The sequence below is a fragment of the Lycorma delicatula genome, chromosome 2 (assembly GCF_047948215.1).
Source record: "Lycorma delicatula isolate Av1 chromosome 2, ASM4794821v1, whole genome shotgun sequence".
NCBI lineage: Eukaryota > Metazoa > Arthropoda > Insecta > Hemiptera > Fulgoridae > Lycorma > Lycorma delicatula.
In genome coordinates, this window is record NC_134456.1 from 146,183,816 (window position 1) to 146,204,042 (window position 20,227).

General features: G+C 30.1%; 1 protein-coding gene across 1 annotated transcript in view; it reads right to left on the reverse strand.

Annotated features, from left to right (window-relative positions):
• Nucleotides 1–20,227, reverse strand: part of ath (ATP-dependent RNA helicase DHX33) — a 58,097-nt gene that overhangs the window by 26,253 nt on the left and 11,617 nt on the right. Inside the window, exons 3-8 of the mRNA XM_075356401.1 lie at nt 16,132–16,297; nt 12,780–12,913; nt 10,299–10,483; nt 4,698–4,773; nt 4,224–4,417; nt 3,192–3,321 (exon numbers count right to left, since the gene is read on the reverse strand). Of these exons, the coding sequence (XP_075212516.1) occupies nt 3,192–3,321; nt 4,224–4,417; nt 4,698–4,773; nt 10,299–10,483; nt 12,780–12,913; nt 16,132–16,297 (885 nt within the window). The remainder of the gene's footprint in view (nt 1–3,191; nt 3,322–4,223; nt 4,418–4,697; nt 4,774–10,298; nt 10,484–12,779; nt 12,914–16,131; nt 16,298–20,227) is intronic.

Consider the following 20,227-nt stretch of genomic DNA (forward strand, 5'->3'; position numbering starts at 1 on the left):
AACATACAATAGTTAGAGTTTTTTTACATCAGTGATTGGGTCACTTCTGTTCAACTGTGGCGGTCCAACCCCTTTTCTGAAGCATGTTTCTTTGAACTGTAGAGTGCTTCTATCAAAAACAGATGATAGTTCAACAGTAACTTGCTGAAGTTGAACCACTTGACATACCAGCCGCTATCTAATCAAAATATACATGTTTAAACCTGCCTGTTTACACCAACTCTCAAATTGCTATGGCTGTGACAATCAGTTCCTTACAACTTGTTCAAATGGTCAACACAGAAAAATTCATAACACTAGTACAGGAATCCTTGTGTGACTTAACCAGTAAGGAATATTCTGAGCAGGATTTTAAAATGAATGACTGGAAAGAAGTGTATGAAAAAACTGTAATTAACTCGGGGTCAATTATCCAAGGAGGGAAAAATTGCAGAAAGTGAGTTGTTTCTTTTGTATTTTTTATTTTAAGCTACATAACAAGTACAAATTAAAAATAATTTTAAAAATCTGGTCTATTATTTTCAGCCCAACATGTGATTATTAAAACTGCACTTGGAACTATGAGTAAGTATAAGTTGTAACACATTATATTATTCTGTACTGCCAGTCAATGCGGCCATCAAGCGACATAAAATAATTTGCAAATAACTCACACTTTGCTTAAATTGCAAAGTTTCACTGGTTCAATGTCATAATAAGCATGTCATTGTAATTGTAACAATCTCTTTCACTAATGAAGTTATGTAACGCAAGCAGCTTAAGTAATTATTTCAGCAAACTCTCATCATACTAATATTGCTGTATTAACTCCATTTATTTGATAAGATTTTGAAGGCACATACAAAACAAATTGTCTAGTAGGTGTTTTGTAATTGAACACTTTACAGATTACAGTTAAACTTTTCCTGGGATAAGGTCTCATAAAGTGTTTGGCTAAGCCAAAAATTTCATCACCAACAATGACATACAGCATGGGTGGATTGGTAGTGCTGGGCTACCTTCGAATGAATGTTGATTGTTTTATAGTCTTTGTCCAAGAACAGATTATTGGAAAATCCAGCCATCTCCTTCTTCTTGACTATAAGCCCCAACATCAACTGATGTGAAACAATAGTTTGCATCAATAAACGCTAGTAATACTATAGAAAAATAATGTTTGTAATTAAAATACATTGAACCACTATTGTTGGAAGTAGTAATTCACATGTGTTTACCCCAATGCAATTTGGTAATCTGAATTATCAAAAAAAAATAACTTTGGATATTTGTCTGATCGTGTGTAGGTGTGAAAGTTCTTTATGAAGTAAATTTTTCCAAATGGCAATGCAAATAATTTTTACGATGCTGGAAATTGTTGTAATGCCAATTACGAACTAGTATCATAAAGCATGAAATGATACTCCTGTCACTAGGTACCTGTAACAAAAAGATTGAAGAAAAATAATTTCTAATACAGCAGCAATGTTTACAATTAATTTTTTATAAAATTGCAGTAATTATTAGATTACATTTAATTATAATTATTACATTATCTATGTAGTAAAATGATGCACGCTGATTTTGTTTGAGGTTACAGCCCTAACTTGAAGAGTACTTCTAATCTAAGAAATTCAGGTTTTACAAACATTTAAAAAAATGTAAATAAGCAATTATAAATAAAAATAATTTGATAAGATTCAATTACATGGAATTTATTTGCAAAATATTTAGCAATGGGACCTGCTAAGGTATGATTATTGCACTGAATTAATTATTGTAAAAAATTGTTATAACAAAAAACAACTTCTTTTTCTTGGTTTTTTTCCAGTTAAACAAATATGAACAAAATGGAAAAGCATTAAAGACAATTTCCAAAAAAGTTTTCACTTTCTAAAAACCATTAAATCAGGTACCCAGTTAAAAAAAAAATATTACTATGACCTGCTGTCTTTTCTTCTACCAGTGTTTGAAGAGTAGCCACTACCCAGTAATTTAAGTTATTCTACTTCACAAGAACTGCAAAACAAAACAACACGCCAGCCTGATAGGTTGATAGAATAGCCAGCCTGATAGGTTGATAGAATAGCCAGCCTGATAGGTTGGCTGAAAAAAACAGTCAATAATGACGACGATTCAGCAACTAAACCTCGCAAGAGTATGTTTCATTACCACAGCAATTTATAGTTTATTCACCAGAAAATATAACAAACTCAGACAACTTATTGACTTTCACTGAAATTCGATTTAAACTCAGACTTTTTACAAAATTTACCAAAAATTAATTAACTTTCAAAATTTATATCTTTTGTATTTCTGTATCTTTTCTAAATTTTTGTATTTCATTTCTGCAGGTACAATGCAATTATAACCTACTTGTAATTAGGCAATATTGTATTTTTAATTATCTTTAAATATATAAATTGATACATACCTTATAGTAACCATCAATCTTTAATGTAGCGAAATATCATTTCCTCTTCTATTCCCCTTCTTTACAATGTCAGTTCAAACAGTCATACAACTTCATTAAATGTTTTTACAGACATTCTATAATATTTGAAAAATTCATCCAGATTCTGTAATAAGTAAATCTCATTTGAAAATCTCTTATTGTCAGCCTTTTGTAAATTAAGTAACAGGTGTACCCAATATCTTCTCTTCTTCCTAACAGTAAAACAGCAGCAACGAGTTCATAGTCACTTATTTGAAACATAGTTGAACATTGTGAATATTCCATGAGTGAGCATTTGCTGCATCATAACAGCTGTGTTTTAACCGCAATTTTATAAAAGTAGTAGAAAGTAGCAGTTCTCAATGGACAGCAGTGGAAAAGCAGCAACCCAACACTGATGTAAACCAACCATTATTGTTAACTTATTTATTTTGTAGGTTTTTTAAGTGTAGAGATTACTGAATATCTGCTTGGCAAATCTTTTTATATGCTTTAATCAGCGAGACAAGAATTGAATTAACATGCTGCAAGCACTACCAGCCAATAACTAAGTTCAGCCTACTCGATATAGTATATTCCTCTTCTCACAATAACATTAACAATTCTGTAATTAACACACCCTAAAATTATAGCAACAAAAACAACAAAAATGATTATTCCATTTTATGATACAAAACCTTTCAACATATTAAAATTAATTATTTTACAAATGATCAAAATGTTCAATGAGACAAATGAGAAAATTAGTTCAAAAACTAACCAATTTAGTATATACTCTATAACAGAATCCAGCACTTTCTCTTCCAGCTCGTCCTGTTCTTTGCCAAGCCTGTGCTTGTGATACACTTTGAACACGCAGCACATCTAGACCAGTTCCAGCATGATGTGTCCTATTAAAGCAAACAAAATTAAAATATAAAAAGTGTTACAGACAATTTACAATAATAGTAATTTTATAATAATTTTATGAGCAGGAAAAAATACATCAGATTTGCATGGTTCAGAGATATAGATTAGACGTTATAAAACATTCTTTCATAATTCTTTTTTTAAAAGTAGCTTTTAAAAATCGTTAAATGAATCACTAAAGAATGTTTTAATTAATAATTTATTGTATTCAACTGGAAAATTTGTTCCATCACATTGTTGGGTTAATAGTAATGGTAATATAACCAAGAGAAATCACTATTATCTTATTATTATATAAAATGACAACCACTTCCAAGATAAATTTTTCCTGTTTAATAACATTATTAATCAACATCATGCTACAAAATAACAAAATGTAAATAAAAAATTCTCTGCAGCAAGTATGAATAATTGTTTCTTCAGACAGGTAAAATGACCTTCCTCTAAAATTGTTTCTATACCTTGAAAAGTATAATTCAGTTTGCACTTTAGCTTTAATTTAGGTAGTATTATTAGCCCAATGAATTATCAGTTAAGCACAGATTGAATATTTTTAAGAGATAAGAATTAACATTTTTATCCAAGTTATAATACAATTTAGTTACATTTTTTAACCAAGTAAGATGATTAAGTAATGAACAAAATACTGAGTAGTACTTTTAGTACTACTAAAACATGTATTGTAGTACGACTCTTCAAAATAGGCAACTAAGCCACAAATAATATACATTAAATTTCTTCAAACATTTGTTTCATACACTATGTATTTACTCAACATTAATATAAAAACTGCATTTGTGTAGCAAGGATTTTATTTAAATTAATTGACTATTTATTGAAATTTTTAGTGTTCTTAAAAAACAAAAAACTCTAAAAAAATTACCTTGCTTTAACCATTCCACTATCTATAACATACTTAATTCCAGAAATGGTAACAGAGGTTTCTGCAATATTTGTACTAAGGATTACTTTTCTTGTACCAGCAGGTGCTGGTCGAAAAACATCCAGCTGTCTGCTAGTATTAAGTGCTGCATATAAGGGGTAAACTTTCATTGGTGGTCCACTACACTGAGGATCCTAAAACAAAATTAAACAAGCCATACAAATGATATATTTTAATATCAGTAAGTTATATAAAACAATAAAAACCATAATACCAACAATAATAATACACAAGCACAATATAATAAATTAACAGTAGAATCTTTTTTAAAAATGGCTAATTCATCATATTAGGCTAAAAAAAAAAATGGGAACATGGTTTCCAACTTCCTAATATCATGAAGGTTTAGTAAGAAAAGTACTAAATTGCTGAGCAACCCTAATATATTATTAATAAAGAATTTGAAATTCTTACTTTCAATATTGAACGTATAGAACTAGACATTGATTCTATTTCTTCTTGGCCAGTAAGAAAAACCAAAATATCTTCACTGAAAATAAAAGAAAAAAGAATTAAACTTACGTAAAACTTATGAATATTTTAATTTTAGTCATCTACCTCTAGAAACACAAAATATATATATATAAATATTTTTTATTATTTATATATATATATATATATGAGTAATCAAATATAAACAGGATTTTTGTTCCTGAGCGTCTACAGTTGGTAAGAATGGGTCCGCGCTTCTAGTAAGCATGGTGGAGTCATTACAAGTGGTGGGAGGCGGCCATTCCACACTCCCAACCAATTCGTCAGTAATGCTCACGATGTCAGAACAACAGGCACACCCCTCCACTACACAATGCATAATTATAAAATTTCTTGCTCATTAAGGAGTTCAAGCAATGGAAAATTTCTGGAGATTGACTGCTCAGTTCGGGGACCAAACATTGTCAAGGATTTGTGTGTTGCCTGGCATAAAGAGTTCAAGGAAGGACAAGAACAAGTGGAAAATCAGGAACACAATCCCCATCCTTGGACCAGCATTATAAAAACATTCGCGCGGTTCAAGACATTCTTGAAGACAACTGATGGGTGAGAGTATCCAAAATTGCAGAACAGGTCGGAATAAGTCATGGGAGCTGTCAGCAATCATCACAAATGACCTACAGTTCCATAAAGAATGTGCGAGCTGGGTCCCTTGCCTTTTGACCACAGATCAAAAGTTGAGACATTTGGAGGTCTGACAAAGGCTCACAGCACGGTTTGCAAAAGAAGGTGATGCGTTTTTGTGTAAGATTATCACCTGCGATAAAACGTGGGTCCACCATTACACTGCCCAGTTGAAACAAGCCAGTATGGAGTAACGGAGGAAAGGGAAGGCAGCCCCAGTGAAAGCCATGACTTGACTGTGAGCTAGCAAGGTTCTTTCAACTGTTTTTTTCATCCGGCAAGACATTCTCCTGACTGATTTTCTGCATGAGTGACACAATCAATGATCCTTACTACTGTGAGCTGTTGAACGAGGTGAAGGCTGCATATCACCGCAAAAGACGAAATCAACCAAGTTGAGAGGCCATCATCCTCCACAATTCCAAGCCTGTACTGCAGCTCTAACAGTCTCAAAACTAGAAGAAATGCCCTGGAATCAACTTGATCATCATCCTCCCTACAGCCCGAACCTATCGCCCTGCGATTTTCATTTGTTTGGGCCACTTAAGAAGCTCTAAGAGGACAACAATTTGAAGATGACAAGGACATGGGGGGATTTGTACACAGTTGGCTTCTGACGCAATCACCTTCATTCTACAATGCTGCAATAAAAAATCTTCCTTCTCGCTGGGAAAAATGTATTTCTAAAGCAGGAAACTATGTCGAAAAATAAATTATATTTTCCTTTTATTTTTCAATAAATAACCTGTTTATATTTGATTTATATTATTTGAGATATATATATATATATATATATTAATTTATTAAAATAAATAAACTTTATTTTTGTTGTCCATATCTTCCTCTGTACTAATTAATTCCAAAAGCACAAAACAAACCTCAGCAAAATCCACCACAGTATAGAATCAATAAGAGCTCTTACCTTATTAGTACTTTTATTTTTTATATATCAAGCGCTTTCAAGGAAATTCCTCATCATCAGTTGATTAAAGTTAAAAATTAATTACACATTAAAACATTGAAACATTAATATTATTACATAATATATGCAGTCAAATAATTATTTTAATTAATTATTTGACTGCCTATATTTTGTCAAATATGTAATATTAATGTTTTAGTGTTTTATGTGTGTAATTAATTAATTTTTTAATTTTAATCAACTGATGATGAGGAATTTCCTTGAAAGCACTTTTGATATACAAAAAAGAAAATAAAAAATAAAAATAATGAACTAAGGAAAGAGCTCTTATTCAGTACTCTGATGGATTGTGTAGAGTTTTGTTTATCCTTTTGGAATATATATTTTTATTATATATATATATATATATACATATATATTATTTTACTGAAATTAATTTTTTTAAGATTCATATTATTCCTCTGCACTGAGAAATTATAATTTTAATTCTATTAATATCGACCTCCTAGTACAGAATATTGAGATTGCCTTAATTTTACCATGAAAGTACTTTTGTGGAATCCTGCATCCTCAGTCATGATTATTTTAATATTTTTAACATACAGTTTTAATTAAATATTTCAATCTTGACTGAGAATGCAGGATACTATGAAAGTACTTTCATGGTAAAATTAAGATAAGATATGCCTTATGTTATTTTGTACTAGGTAGTTTATATTAATAGAATTTAATAATAATAGCCTTTATTCTAATAATATTTATAAACAAACTTAAAATATTTGGCAAAAGACAATATAATCTTTGGTCTGTGGCCATCAGAGAAATTGTAGAAATAAGAAAAAAAAATTATTATTAAAAATTAATTTCCAAGACACTTTTTACAGTATTTACTTAGTATTGGCCAAACATTTCCATTAAGATACCTCTTCAGATCCTCCATTTCCCAAAATTCCTTGTTAAAAACTGTAGCTTTATCTCCTGTAGAATAGGAGAAAATGTCACAAAATGGGTGCCAACAACCAATATTATCTTAAGAGAGAGAGTAATTTAATTTTATTAAGATTTATATACGTTAGACGAAAGGGCATAATTCAATAAAACTATTACGTTATTTATTCCTGAAATTTGACTAACATGATATCCTAGGTTATCTGTTATTATTTTACACCAGCATGCATGGACACATATATCACTGCCATTGAACAAAATAACACTGAACCTTTAACACAACATCACTGATGTCTTTGTCTTACTAGCTTTTATTTTTATGCATAACTTAAAAGACTTTCAGTAATTTTTAAGATGTTTTTCAAATACCATCAAATGGTGTAATAAACACTAGTAATCTTGATTTTTAACTTATTATTACCCATTACTTACAATACCTAATCAAAGATCTCTAACTAATTTTAGATGTGATGCTAAAATGAAATATTGTTTTTGAACAAGCATTGCAAAAAGTTAGCAATTGTCTTCCACTGCCAATTGAGTATGTACAAGATGCAATTTTAAAAATAAGATTTAGAAAAATATATTTTAAAGGTAAAATTTAAATCCATCCATGAAGTGTTTTATTATAAAAATATGTAATCATTCATTTGTATTAGTGTACACAGACATACACATATACATACTTAAGTTCAAACTGACACAATAAATAATTAAAAGTGCATTAAGGAATTTATTCTAAAAGGAAATGTTATATTATTTTTATTAAATAATTTATAATTTTTAAATAAATATCTCACATCACATAAAATGTTTACAAAAAAATTATTAAATATTATTATTGGTTTTCAATTATAGTAGGGCCTCCCTTAACCAAGTCTCTCTGTTAAGAGAGGCTTGGTTAAGGGAGGGATACTGGTACCTCATGGTACCAGTATCTGGTCCTATTTTGTAAGAAAAGGCTATTTAACTTGATAAAAGACTGAATGGTCCAGCTACATTTTCTGCCCGGAAAGGTTGGCGGGAGAAATGTAGAAATTGTTAATTATCTGCCGATACTGACAACGCTGCTAATTTTATAAAAAAATTTTCTGCTCTTGTTCAGAAATAGAATTAAATTTGCCATCAAAAACTTTAGAATCAAGGGAAGAAGCTTCTGCACTCAGCTTTAAATTAGTAAAGGGCAAATAACCGTTCTTGTCTGCAGTAATGCTAATGGTGACAACAAAGTATCTCTTCTTGTGATTGGCAAAGCTGCTAAATCTAGGGCATTAAAAGATTCAAAATTAGATTTACTGCCTGTTAAGTATGCAAACCAAAAATCAGCATGGATGAGTGCAGACATTTTTGAGAATTGGTTTAACCACAGTTTTCTCCCACACATGAAAAATTATCTAAATAAATTGTTAAATTGTGACAGATAACAAAAGAGGTTAATGAAATCTCCAGTGATGAAGATGAACCGATTAATGAAAATGAAGAAATTAGCCACATTGAAGGGTCTATATTTTTCATAGAATGAAACGATGTTCCTTTCCTTGACTTAATGGTAGTACAAAACTGGCGTGATCACACTCCTATGGACCATGTTACTCAGTTAAGACAAAAGAAAGTGACAGACCTTTTCGTTAAGAAATGAAAATAAGTTTATGCGAGTTGATCCAAGAGTGATTAGAAGTGACTATTGATTTTATTATAATACAGTAAAGTAAAATAATGAATTATACTGTTATAATCATTTTCAATTCAGCACATGCTGCTACCAATTCAATATTAATATGGTTAGTTGCCCGAATTCAAGAACAAAACTTAAGTCTCTGTTAACCGCAGATTCCATTATCCAAACAGACAACACCCCCAATTACCTCAGTTAAGAGAGGCCATATTGCATTAGTTAATTTAATTTAAGTTATTATTAATTTATTATGAAAAACGAATCTACGAGCTAAAATAGCACAATAAATTAATTATAACTCACTGTCAGCAATATACATTCAATAATAAAACAAACAAAAAATATATTAAAAATATCAATATAAAATAATTAATTAACATATAATAACCATAAAAATAATTAAAAAATAACAAAAGCTAAATAATATGATCCTAAATAAAACATTATATAATATTTGCACTGAGCCTGTCACAAGTGCTGAAGTGAATAATTTTGCAAACTACATCCCTGACTGACATCAGGCAACAGGAACAGCAGTATGCCAAAAGGGTGCATTTATATCTGGTATAGAGCCACAGCAATAGCAATAATAAGTGAGCTTTAAATATTAACAAACACTTTAAAAAAGTAGTAACCTCTAATTAAAATTTACATTATAATATATAATGTAAATTATATATTATAGAACATAATTATAACATAAATTTACAAATTCTCCTGCTCAGTTAAATAAAAAAAAAAAAAAAATACAAAAGCATTTATTTATGTATAAATACTGTGAAAAATAGCATTTATTTTAAATTCTAGACAAAATTTTCATTTCTTAGATCAGATTTATTTATTTTATTTTTTTTTTAACCTCTGCGACCACTGTTAGGTATTGCTTCAGAGGATAAGATGACATGAATGATATGTAGCGTGTGAAAATGCCGTGCCTGACCAGGATTTGAGCATGAGACCTCCAGATGAAAGGCCGAGATGCTACCACTCATGCCCAGAGCCTGGCAGATCAAATTTATTAGGTTATTTTGTAATAAAACTAACACAAAAAAATGTTCACTGCATACAGACTATTATGTTGAGTTCTTGATTTTTACTGTGATCCCATAAAACATAGACTGCAAAGTTATTATAATACACAACTGACAAACTGCAGCATTCTATCCGTGGTAAAACACAATTATATACATTTTTTTCATTATGAGAAAAATTAATTGTAAAATTGTAAACGTAAATAATACATAGGTTAAAAAGGCAACATAACTTAAGTTTTGCTGAAAAAGAAAGAAAAGAAAAGCATTTCAATACTTCACATTTACAAATTAAATACACTGCAGATTGGCCAAAAACTCACTTTGCAGGTGCATCCTTATGTATCTGAAATATGGTAACTAGACAACTAAAGCAGTAATCATCCTGTGGTTCAACTGCATGAAAAACTTCAACAGGATATTGCCTTCCTTCCAAATACACAATGGAAGCATTGTTAAAATACTTACTAAAATGATCTACATCCATAGTAGCTGACATAATTAATACCTGAAACATAATATAATAAACAAAACAATAGACATAGTGACACAATTAAGACAGACAGACAAAGACAGAGATAATGAAATCAACACTATAACTATTTTCTGCGGCAATTTTTTTTTTTTTTGCACAGTGCAAGTTTCAATATGTGTAAACTCATTTTAAAGTTCCATAAATTTAATGGATGGGAATGACAAAACATTAATATCAATGTAACAAATTTACAAAACATAATGATACAAATTAAAATATGAATGCAACATAAACTTACTTTAACACTTTCATTTGTATTAACCCTTTCATTTTTAAACTAAAAATAATGATTTCTTAGTCAAAAACTCAAAATATTGCTTTTCATACCAATAATTACACCATTTAAAGTACATTAGAAACTTTTCACTTGGTCCAGTAGTTAATTTTTATATATTTATTTTTAAAGAGTAGCAGTTTATTGTGACCAAGATTAAGGAAATGATTAATAAATAATGTTACAGAAATAGATGTTGGCAATTCAATTAACTCGTCCTTTGTTTTATTTTTTATATTTTAAATATGATGTAGACACCACATGACTTCCTTGTATGCCTATTAAATTAGATATAACATTTTTTTAAATTGAAAAGTACATAAAATTTTATTTCACAATAACTACTGTTATTGAATTATTATTTATTGTAATTTTTTTTACAATCAAAGGTTAATAATTATTAATAAATCAATAAATTTAAATTTAAAAAAAAAGTTATAAAAAAGGAGATGAGGTCTGATTCGAACCAATGTTTCTTCCCTTGTAAGATCCAAATATTACATTAATTAAAATTTTATTTGACTATAACTCTGGAACCAATGAAAATAAGTACCAGTTTTGATATATTGTTGAAAAGCTCTCAATGAGGGCTTATTACTGCAGTTAAGAAAAAGTCCAAAATCCATATTTTTGGGGATTTTGTGCTTTTTAGGAAACTTTAGTTCAATCGATTGCAAACAAAAGGGGAAGTGCACAACTAGATGTTATAACAGTCTTAAATCCAAAATTTCAGCATCCTACGGCTAATCGTTTTTGAGTTATGCAAGATACATATATACAGACGTCATGCCAAAACTAGTCAAAATGGATTCAGGGATGGTCAAAATGGATATTTTTGTTGAAATCTGAAAACCGAAATTTTCCGCAATCACAATACTTCCTTAATTTCGTACAAGAAACTAAAAACAACTTCAATACTGATTCTAGAAGTATCCGTCAGAGCCTCATACAACTAAAATTATGAGTTCAAATATCACTTATTTGTTTACATTATAGAAATCAGTGTAAAAATTATCTTTCTATACCTAAAAATTATCTTTAGAAAGAATAACGAACTTTAAGAAAGGATACACAATATATTTTCATAAGATAAGAATATGTTTTATCAAACTGATGGTAAATTTTTTAACAATGTTTTCAATCCTGCTAAAGAATTATGAAATTTGTTCAGTGAATTTTCTTTCTTTTTTAATATATTTTTTATATTTATATTTTATTTTTTAAAATTGGAATATAATCATAAATTAAGTAAATTATGCCAGACCAAATGCTTAATAAATTATTTAAAAACATTATGTTACGCAAAAAACTAAAATTAATACACATCTGATAAAGAGACTTTTTGTTCCTTAAAGAACAAATATCAAATTGAGCTATTAATCAAAATTACTTATTACTGTTTAATAACAAATTAATAAATTTTAAAAAATTATGAAATAAATGTAATGAATAATTGTGATTAACAAATTTATTAGGACTACACTTAATCTAAGCCAAATAAAAACTGCATATACAATAAAACAATAATAGTCAGTAACTGTCTCTAAGTGAAGTCAATATAGATGACCCATTGCAGTATATTATGCTTGAATATGTTAAAAATAAAGCATTCTCCAAAATGCTTCATAACAGAAAAGATCAAATCATATTAAGAGAGAAGTCCTTCCAACTGTGATAAAATCCATACATTAAATACACTGATATAATTAAGATAAATATAATAGACAACTAACAGAGAGGAATTCCAGTGGTTAATGAAATATCACAATAAGCAACTCTTTTATATACGGGGAATGATATCACAGAACATCACATTAGTATGAGGGATTTCAATGATTTTTCAGAACATTATGTGCATGACTTTAAACTAACTTAAAACAATTACAATGCCTGAAATCACAAAATAATAAACACAGAATTCCAATATACATGAGAAACAAGCTGAAAACTAATTGTTTTTCCAGTTTTCAAAAATGAGGAAAGAACTCAACCAACCTTAAGTGGTGAAAGGTGATGTAACAAACGATATGCTTGCGCTTTTTTTACAATTCCAAAAAGAACATCAGTATGAATAGTTCTTTCATGAGCTTCATCTAACACAATAACATTATATCCCATCAAATACTCATCTATAAAAGAAAAATTAGAAATGCATCAGGAAAGTAACATAATTTTATTAAAAAAAAAAAAGAAAAGTCTAGTAGTTATCAAAAAGTAGAAGCTCTGGATATAAACATACAATAGCCAACAACATTTCACTGCTGCTCAAGTCGCAGTTATGTAAGCACTAACAAAGCTACATAGAAAATCAAATGTCAGACTAATAATATATTCATAACACACCCTTTTACACCAACCACCTTAAAGGTATTAGTAAAAACCAAATCACTGGTCTTCCAGCGTTACCTCTACAAAAGATCAGCAACTGTTAGTTCTGCCAAAAGAGATATATTCTGATCAGGATCCACATAGGAATCGTGTTCCATAGGGTTCAGTGATGGTGCCAATACTGTGGAATATCATTTACAATAAAATCCTGTCTCTCACACTTCCTCAAGCGGCAGCCCTAACCAGGTTTACTGACAACTTGGCATGTGTAGTGACAGCCAAATCGGAACAAATGGTAATGAACACTGAGAACAAGGCAATAAATATTACTGTCTCACACTTGCAGATCAGGCTTCACCTTTTGCCACAGAAGATCCAAGTGGTCATGGTCTCAAAGGTAAAAGCTAACCCTAAGCTGACCCCAATTAGGGTCAAAAACTCAATGTTTCAGAGACACATAACTGAGATATTGGAAAAGACTGAAAAAATGGCAGCCACTATCGGTAGCAAAATGACCAATATCAAAGTGAAGAGTCTTATCAGAGGTGGTGTTCTCAAAAGTGTTGTACGGACACCATTCTGTTTGTCATGCTGAATGGGAGGAAAGTCCGTATAATTCTTAGTCAGATGCACAGGGCAGTCCCCCGTCAGTTATGCTGCAATTACTGGATCATCTTAGGGATGATGCCGCCAGCGCAGTGACCAAACTTGCACCCCTGGATCTGCTACTTGGGAAGATGGTGGAGATGTACTGGAGTGGAAACTAGAAGTAAGGTACATCTGAAGGCATAACTTGTCTGCAGGTAACAAAAGAGATGGGATCAGCTGACAGAAATTAGATGACCTACACTGATCCTGGACCTCCAGAGATGACTGGACTGCAGTCCAGTCATCTCTGTTTAATCAGTTTAATCAGTCAAAGTTGCTTCAAAGCATACCTGTGCATGCGGGCATTAAGACCCTCCATGGAATGTGACTACTGCAGAATGGAGGACATTACACAACACACACTGTTTAAGTGCAATCGGTACTTGCAGCAGAGGGAAGCATGCCCGAGAAAATTTGGTGTGCTTCTCCAAATAACATCATGGGGACTATGCTGCAAACCAAACAGGCATGGCAAAAGATGTTTAAGATGTTGGTCAGGATTATCTACACAAAATGATGGAGGAAGTACAGTTATGAATTCTCCCAGATTCTCCCATGGGACTGTATTCATATTAAAATCAGGTCAGTCTCCAAAGAGAAGTAACCAAAAATAGTATTAAATTCACTAGTGCTACATTTAATCTCTTGCAAGTTTGAATCTGAACTTGAATCATTAAAAGGCATTTGCTTATTTTTGACATTTTTTATATGAATGAAAAAAAAATCAGCATTATTTAACAAAATTTTAAATAATGTTAAATCCATAACATTTACACATATTTACATTTAAAAATCAAGATTTTTCTTGGCTTTATAAAAGGCAAAATTTAATTTTTGGCATCAATTTCTTGACTTTCTAGATGATAAATATTAAAATAAAATCTCCAAATTGCTTTACCACATTATTTTCACTACTTCTGTTAATGTACTAATAAAATTGTTAGTATAGGTGATCTGTGTAATTTTGCTAGTAAAATTACTGTTGATAATAATTTTTTTTTTTATTTAATACATATTTGTTATTAACATCCTATAGTTATTTTGTTAGAGTATCATTTACATTGCATTTTACAAAAAGTAAAGTTTTTCAGCAGATGATCATTTCAATTTATATTATATCAAATTCATTAAAAAATGAGTTCAGGTTACTACATTTTATATAAGTAGTAAGGGACAGTAGGTGAATGCTGAGTTCCTCTTATTAGAATAACACTGCCACTAAAATGTCTTATGAACTGCTCTCATTAGAACAAAAACTTTCCAAGCCATTTCAATACAAATATTGAAATGGTTAGTTTAACTTAGCGATTAAATTTGAACTAAAATAACAAATCATAAAAAAAATTTTTACTGCAAAACTATCAAAATTTTATTTTTTATGAAACTGATTAACAGCTATTCCATGTTATTATTAACAGTGAAACAAAAATAATTAAAAAAACAGTACCTATGTTATCATCTACTGAACTGATAAAACTCCACTGTTATTCTGAACAATTTTCTGAATTAACTGTGGAAAATATAAATGAAATGAATAAGGATGATTGGAAACCATACTGCAAACATGTAAAAAAAAGCCGAACTGAGTATTAAAAAATAGAACCTCAACAAAATGACAGATAAATTTATCATGCATGTAGACAGTGGTAATGAAAGTGACTATTCTGATGAAGATAGAAGATGGTGAACTTGCACAGGAACCTGACATACAATTTAAATTTCAAGTGTTAATAATAATAGTAAAATCAACAATGAAAACAATCGTACAAAAAAAGAATCTGAAAATTCTAAATAATAAACAAAAAAGAATTGTACAATATTGTACATCTAATTTACTGTAATTACAGATAAGATATCCATTCAGGCACCAGCTAAGATTTTTTGTTTAAAAGTACACCTACATTAAAATTCTTGTTTTTGCAATCTTTATTTATCGAATTGTTAATACTAATTACATAATAATAAATTATAACTAATAAAACATGAAAACGGTAATAAATTAAAGATGCATAAATAAAAGTATGATTAATATATTATTATTATCCTATTAGATGGGTGTGTTTCCAGGTTTGGTATTAATGCAGTCTCGACCTTCTCAAAGACAAATTTTTATCAACATTGTATGCCTTATACCTATCTATTTGCTTCACATGTAAAAAAAAACAAAAAACAATTTTTTCTACAAAAGAAATAACATTTATAAGTAACAAAAAAATATAAAATATACATAAATCAGAAATTAATGTGAATGACTGACAGTTGCAGGTAAAAAATCAATATTCTTTTTCATTTAACTTCCATCTTAATTTTCAAAATAATAAATTCAATAAATTAAAAAAAAATAATAATAAATATAAGAAGTTGTTTATACCTAGCATAGCTTCACGTAAAAGCATTCCATCAGTTAAATATTTCAGTTTTGTAGAGGATGATGTACAATCTTCAAACCGTACACAGTAACCAACAGTACTGCCAACAACTACATCCATCTCTTGGGCCACACGTTGTGCTACTGTAACTGCTGCAACTCTACGTGGCTACAAAATATAACTCTTATGTATTAAAAGTAACAACTAAATTAGTAATTTTTTTTTTTAATCAGTTTTAAAATAATTATAAAATAAAGTACCACTTACCTTTGGGGCTCCTACTGGTGGCGAGTGGCCACGCTGCCAGAGTATGGTAGTACCACTTACCAGCTGATTTGACTTAATATACAAAAATAAATCAAATTTTTCTCTAAAAGGAATGTAAAGAAAGAAACTTGATCTTAATAAAAAATTTTTTTTTCTAAGAAAATAAATCATAAATCACACTACTACCATACAAAATAAAACCCTGAATGAAATTTAAATTTGACAGCACTGTAAAAAAAAATTAATAACGTTGAAAACACTGAAACTTTCTATAAAACTTTCAAATTAACTTATTTATTTTATAGATTAATTATAAAAATTCTTCATTTATTTTTTACCACCATGAAATCTAAAAGTCCACAGTTCCTGAACAGAGATTTTTTTAAGCATGTATGTTTTAAATAAAACAAAAAACAAATTTAACAGACTAAAAAATAATAATCAGCTGACATAAAAATTTCAAGTTTCCAATTTTCTTCTTTCTTTATTTTTTACAGTCCTCCAAAGGGCTAAATTATTAATTTCATCAAACATCTAGGGTGATTTTTGTATAAGAAACACATTCAAGATGTCTTTGGATAAAGTTCTCTTTGGATAAAGTTTGTTATCACTGGAATAGTTAGAATAACACATTATTTGATTGTAACATTTAGAATAAAAAATAAATCATGAAATCAAGTGACAGTTACTGTACATGCTACAACAAAAATTTAAGACAGGCAGTTGCCTACAGTTTACCACAGAAAGTCCAAATTCAAAATTTTTCTGCAATGGTTATAATAGCTCTGAGTTCTTCTACTACCATTCAATAATAATTTAATTAATTACTTTAATGAAATAATTCCAACAAAAGAAAAACATATTATGATCAACTAGCAAATTAGGAAAAAAAAGTACTAATTTTGAGAAATTAGGAATTTCTATGAGAAAACAGACATTGAACAAGATTAGAAGCTGTAGAATATGAAAAGTTTATAATATGAAGTGGATGATGAGAACTGTATAGTGAAGCATATAAATGATGTAGCAGTCTTCATAATTCAAATTCTGAAGGCAGTCCTGCCAACCCCTACAGCAGAGTAATATCAGCGTGTACAAAAAATATCACGGTTTTAAATTGTTATATCTATTGGATGAGATGTAGTGTTGATAAGGGCTAGAATCAAAGAGCAAGAAAGTACAGTCTACGGCGCATATGTCTGTAGACTGATTCCCTATCTTTCACCGTGACAGCATTCACTAGCATAGATGTGATCACTAAACAGAAAGCCTTTTGTGTTTTGTACTTTGTTAAATATGAATCAGTAGTTACAGTTCAATATGCATTCTGTAGAAAGTTTATTTAAGAACCTCCAAGTGATAATAACATTCGTCAATGGCATAGCAATTTGAAATCACTCGATATCTGTGTAAAGGAAAGAGTACATCCCAACTCCGTTGGGGAAGACCCACCTTGTGACGCTTCTGAAAGGAAATGAAATGTAATCCTAAAACATTTGTCAGGAAGACTAGCTGCAAACTAGCATTGCCAGTGATGACAGTATGGAATGTTTTAAAGAAAATACTTTCATATTCATTCATATCATTTACAGCTGTTACAAACTTTGAAGCCTACCGACTATGCTGTCTTAACAATGGAAAAGTTGTAGCACAAAGATTATGACTTCATGCTGCATCATTATGTTTAGTGATGAGTCAATATTCCATTTCAGTGGAAAAGTTAACACACATAATGTCCATATCTAGGGGTCAGAAAATCCTCACGAACTCTTACAATGTGAAAGATACTCCCAAAATTCAATGAAATTCTTAATTGGGGATTAAGAATTGAGAACTGGGAATCCCAACCCTTAATTGGGATTGGTTGAATGGCATTTTCCCCAACCACTGAATTGGTCAGCATAGACCCCCATGACAGAGCTTGTTTGTGGTGGCCTCCACGGTTATTCAATCTGACCCCATGTGATTTTTTTTCTTTGGGGTTTTATAACAGATCTGTGTATTTTCCTGTGCTACTAACTGATCTTCCAATTTGAAGCACAGAATTGAAGTAGTTGTCATTTCCATTACTCCAAACATGATGGTTAAAGTACGGGACGAACTCTCTTATCAGTTGGATGTGTGCCACATGATAAAAAGGTGCTCACTTTTAACACTTTTAGGGAAAAACTGCAAGAGTTACTCTTTCTTTTTATTTGTGATCTATTACTGTAAAGTTAAAAAATATTAAAAGGCTTTAAAACCTCCAATATTATTTTTTGTACACCCTGTGTAGAATGTTCTCACTTTCATCCAGAAATTTCTGAGATCACATACCAGAAATTATTTTCTTATTTTAAAAAGTGAAAAAAGTAAATATACGTTTGTTCCAAACATATCTAACATATTTTTTTCTCCAAAAGCACCTCAAAGCAAGCAGTAAAATTTAATAGAGCACAACAATGGAATCTAGTGCATATGTTTTTTTATAACCTCATAGAACACATCAATTGCTTTCCAGTAGCTAATGTGTGATGCTGTAAATGATTCTTGTCACTTATTTATTTTACGCATAATGAGTAATGCTTTGAACAACATTACTGCATCAAGTTCTGGCAAAAAACTTGGTGATCCCCACAGAAAAAAAAATGTAGGATTAAACAGGCTTTCAGGAACAGAACTAAGGAACTACTGGTTCCACAAATTAAAGTTTGGTATAACTGTCTCCAAAATGGCCAAACTTAAGTTGAATGACCTGCATACTGGTAAGCCAACAAGCCAAAATTCAAATATCAATAAAAATCAACAGTTGGAAAATCATAAACATAACACCCAAGAAATTCCATGATATTGGAATTAGTGGTGGTTTAATAAAAAAAAAATGTTAATGGATGATTAGGGCAAGCACAAAGTGACAACAAAATTTATACGTAAATTAAAGCGACCAACATTGCTTTAACTTGAATGGAAAGTTTCATTTCTAATTTATCAGAGGACATTCTGGATTTCACCAACAGTGGTCGTTATTTCCTTAAGACTGAGATAACTGATGATGAATCTTGGGTTAACAGTATAACCCAGAAAATATAGATCAGTCATCATAGTGGAAATTACAATCATCCCTGATATAGAAGAATAAAGAAAATTGAAAGTGATCCTTAATAACTTTTTCACCTCAAATACGCACCAAAAAATACAACTGTCAATAAACAGTACTTCCTTTGAAGGTTTTGCATCATCATAATGCATTTCAGCACAAAAAATCAGAACAGTGATAATCACATAACTGACCATCTACAGGATTTTTTGATCCTTTGATATCACTGATAGGGACCTGATTTGGCATCTCTCAGAAGATATGATTATCGCAACAGAGCTGGTAGCCATTCCAAAAAGAGACTAAAAAAACGAATTCCTTCCATAGGACTACTGAGTTCTGCGAGAGTCACAAAGGAACTACTTAGAAGGAGAGTACTTGGAGTGAAAGCCACTAGGTAAGGTAATTCCTTATCATGGACTAAGATTTGATACTTCTTAAACAAACTTAATATTAAACGTAACTGTTCTCAATCTACATTTGCAAGCATTAACCATTTATTACAATAATAATAATGAAATTTCACAAAGTGCAATAAGTTAAAATTAACTTATTATAAACTTATGTATTATTATAATATTATATTATTACTATTAACTTATAATATTATTATAGGTTGAAATTATCTTATAAAAGGCATCTAAGAGGTTAAAGTTCCAAATGATTGGAATCAGAATCCTCTTAAGTTACACTGAAACTAGATGGACAAATATAACTAATGTTATTTTTATACATCTCCACAAGGAAGGAGGATA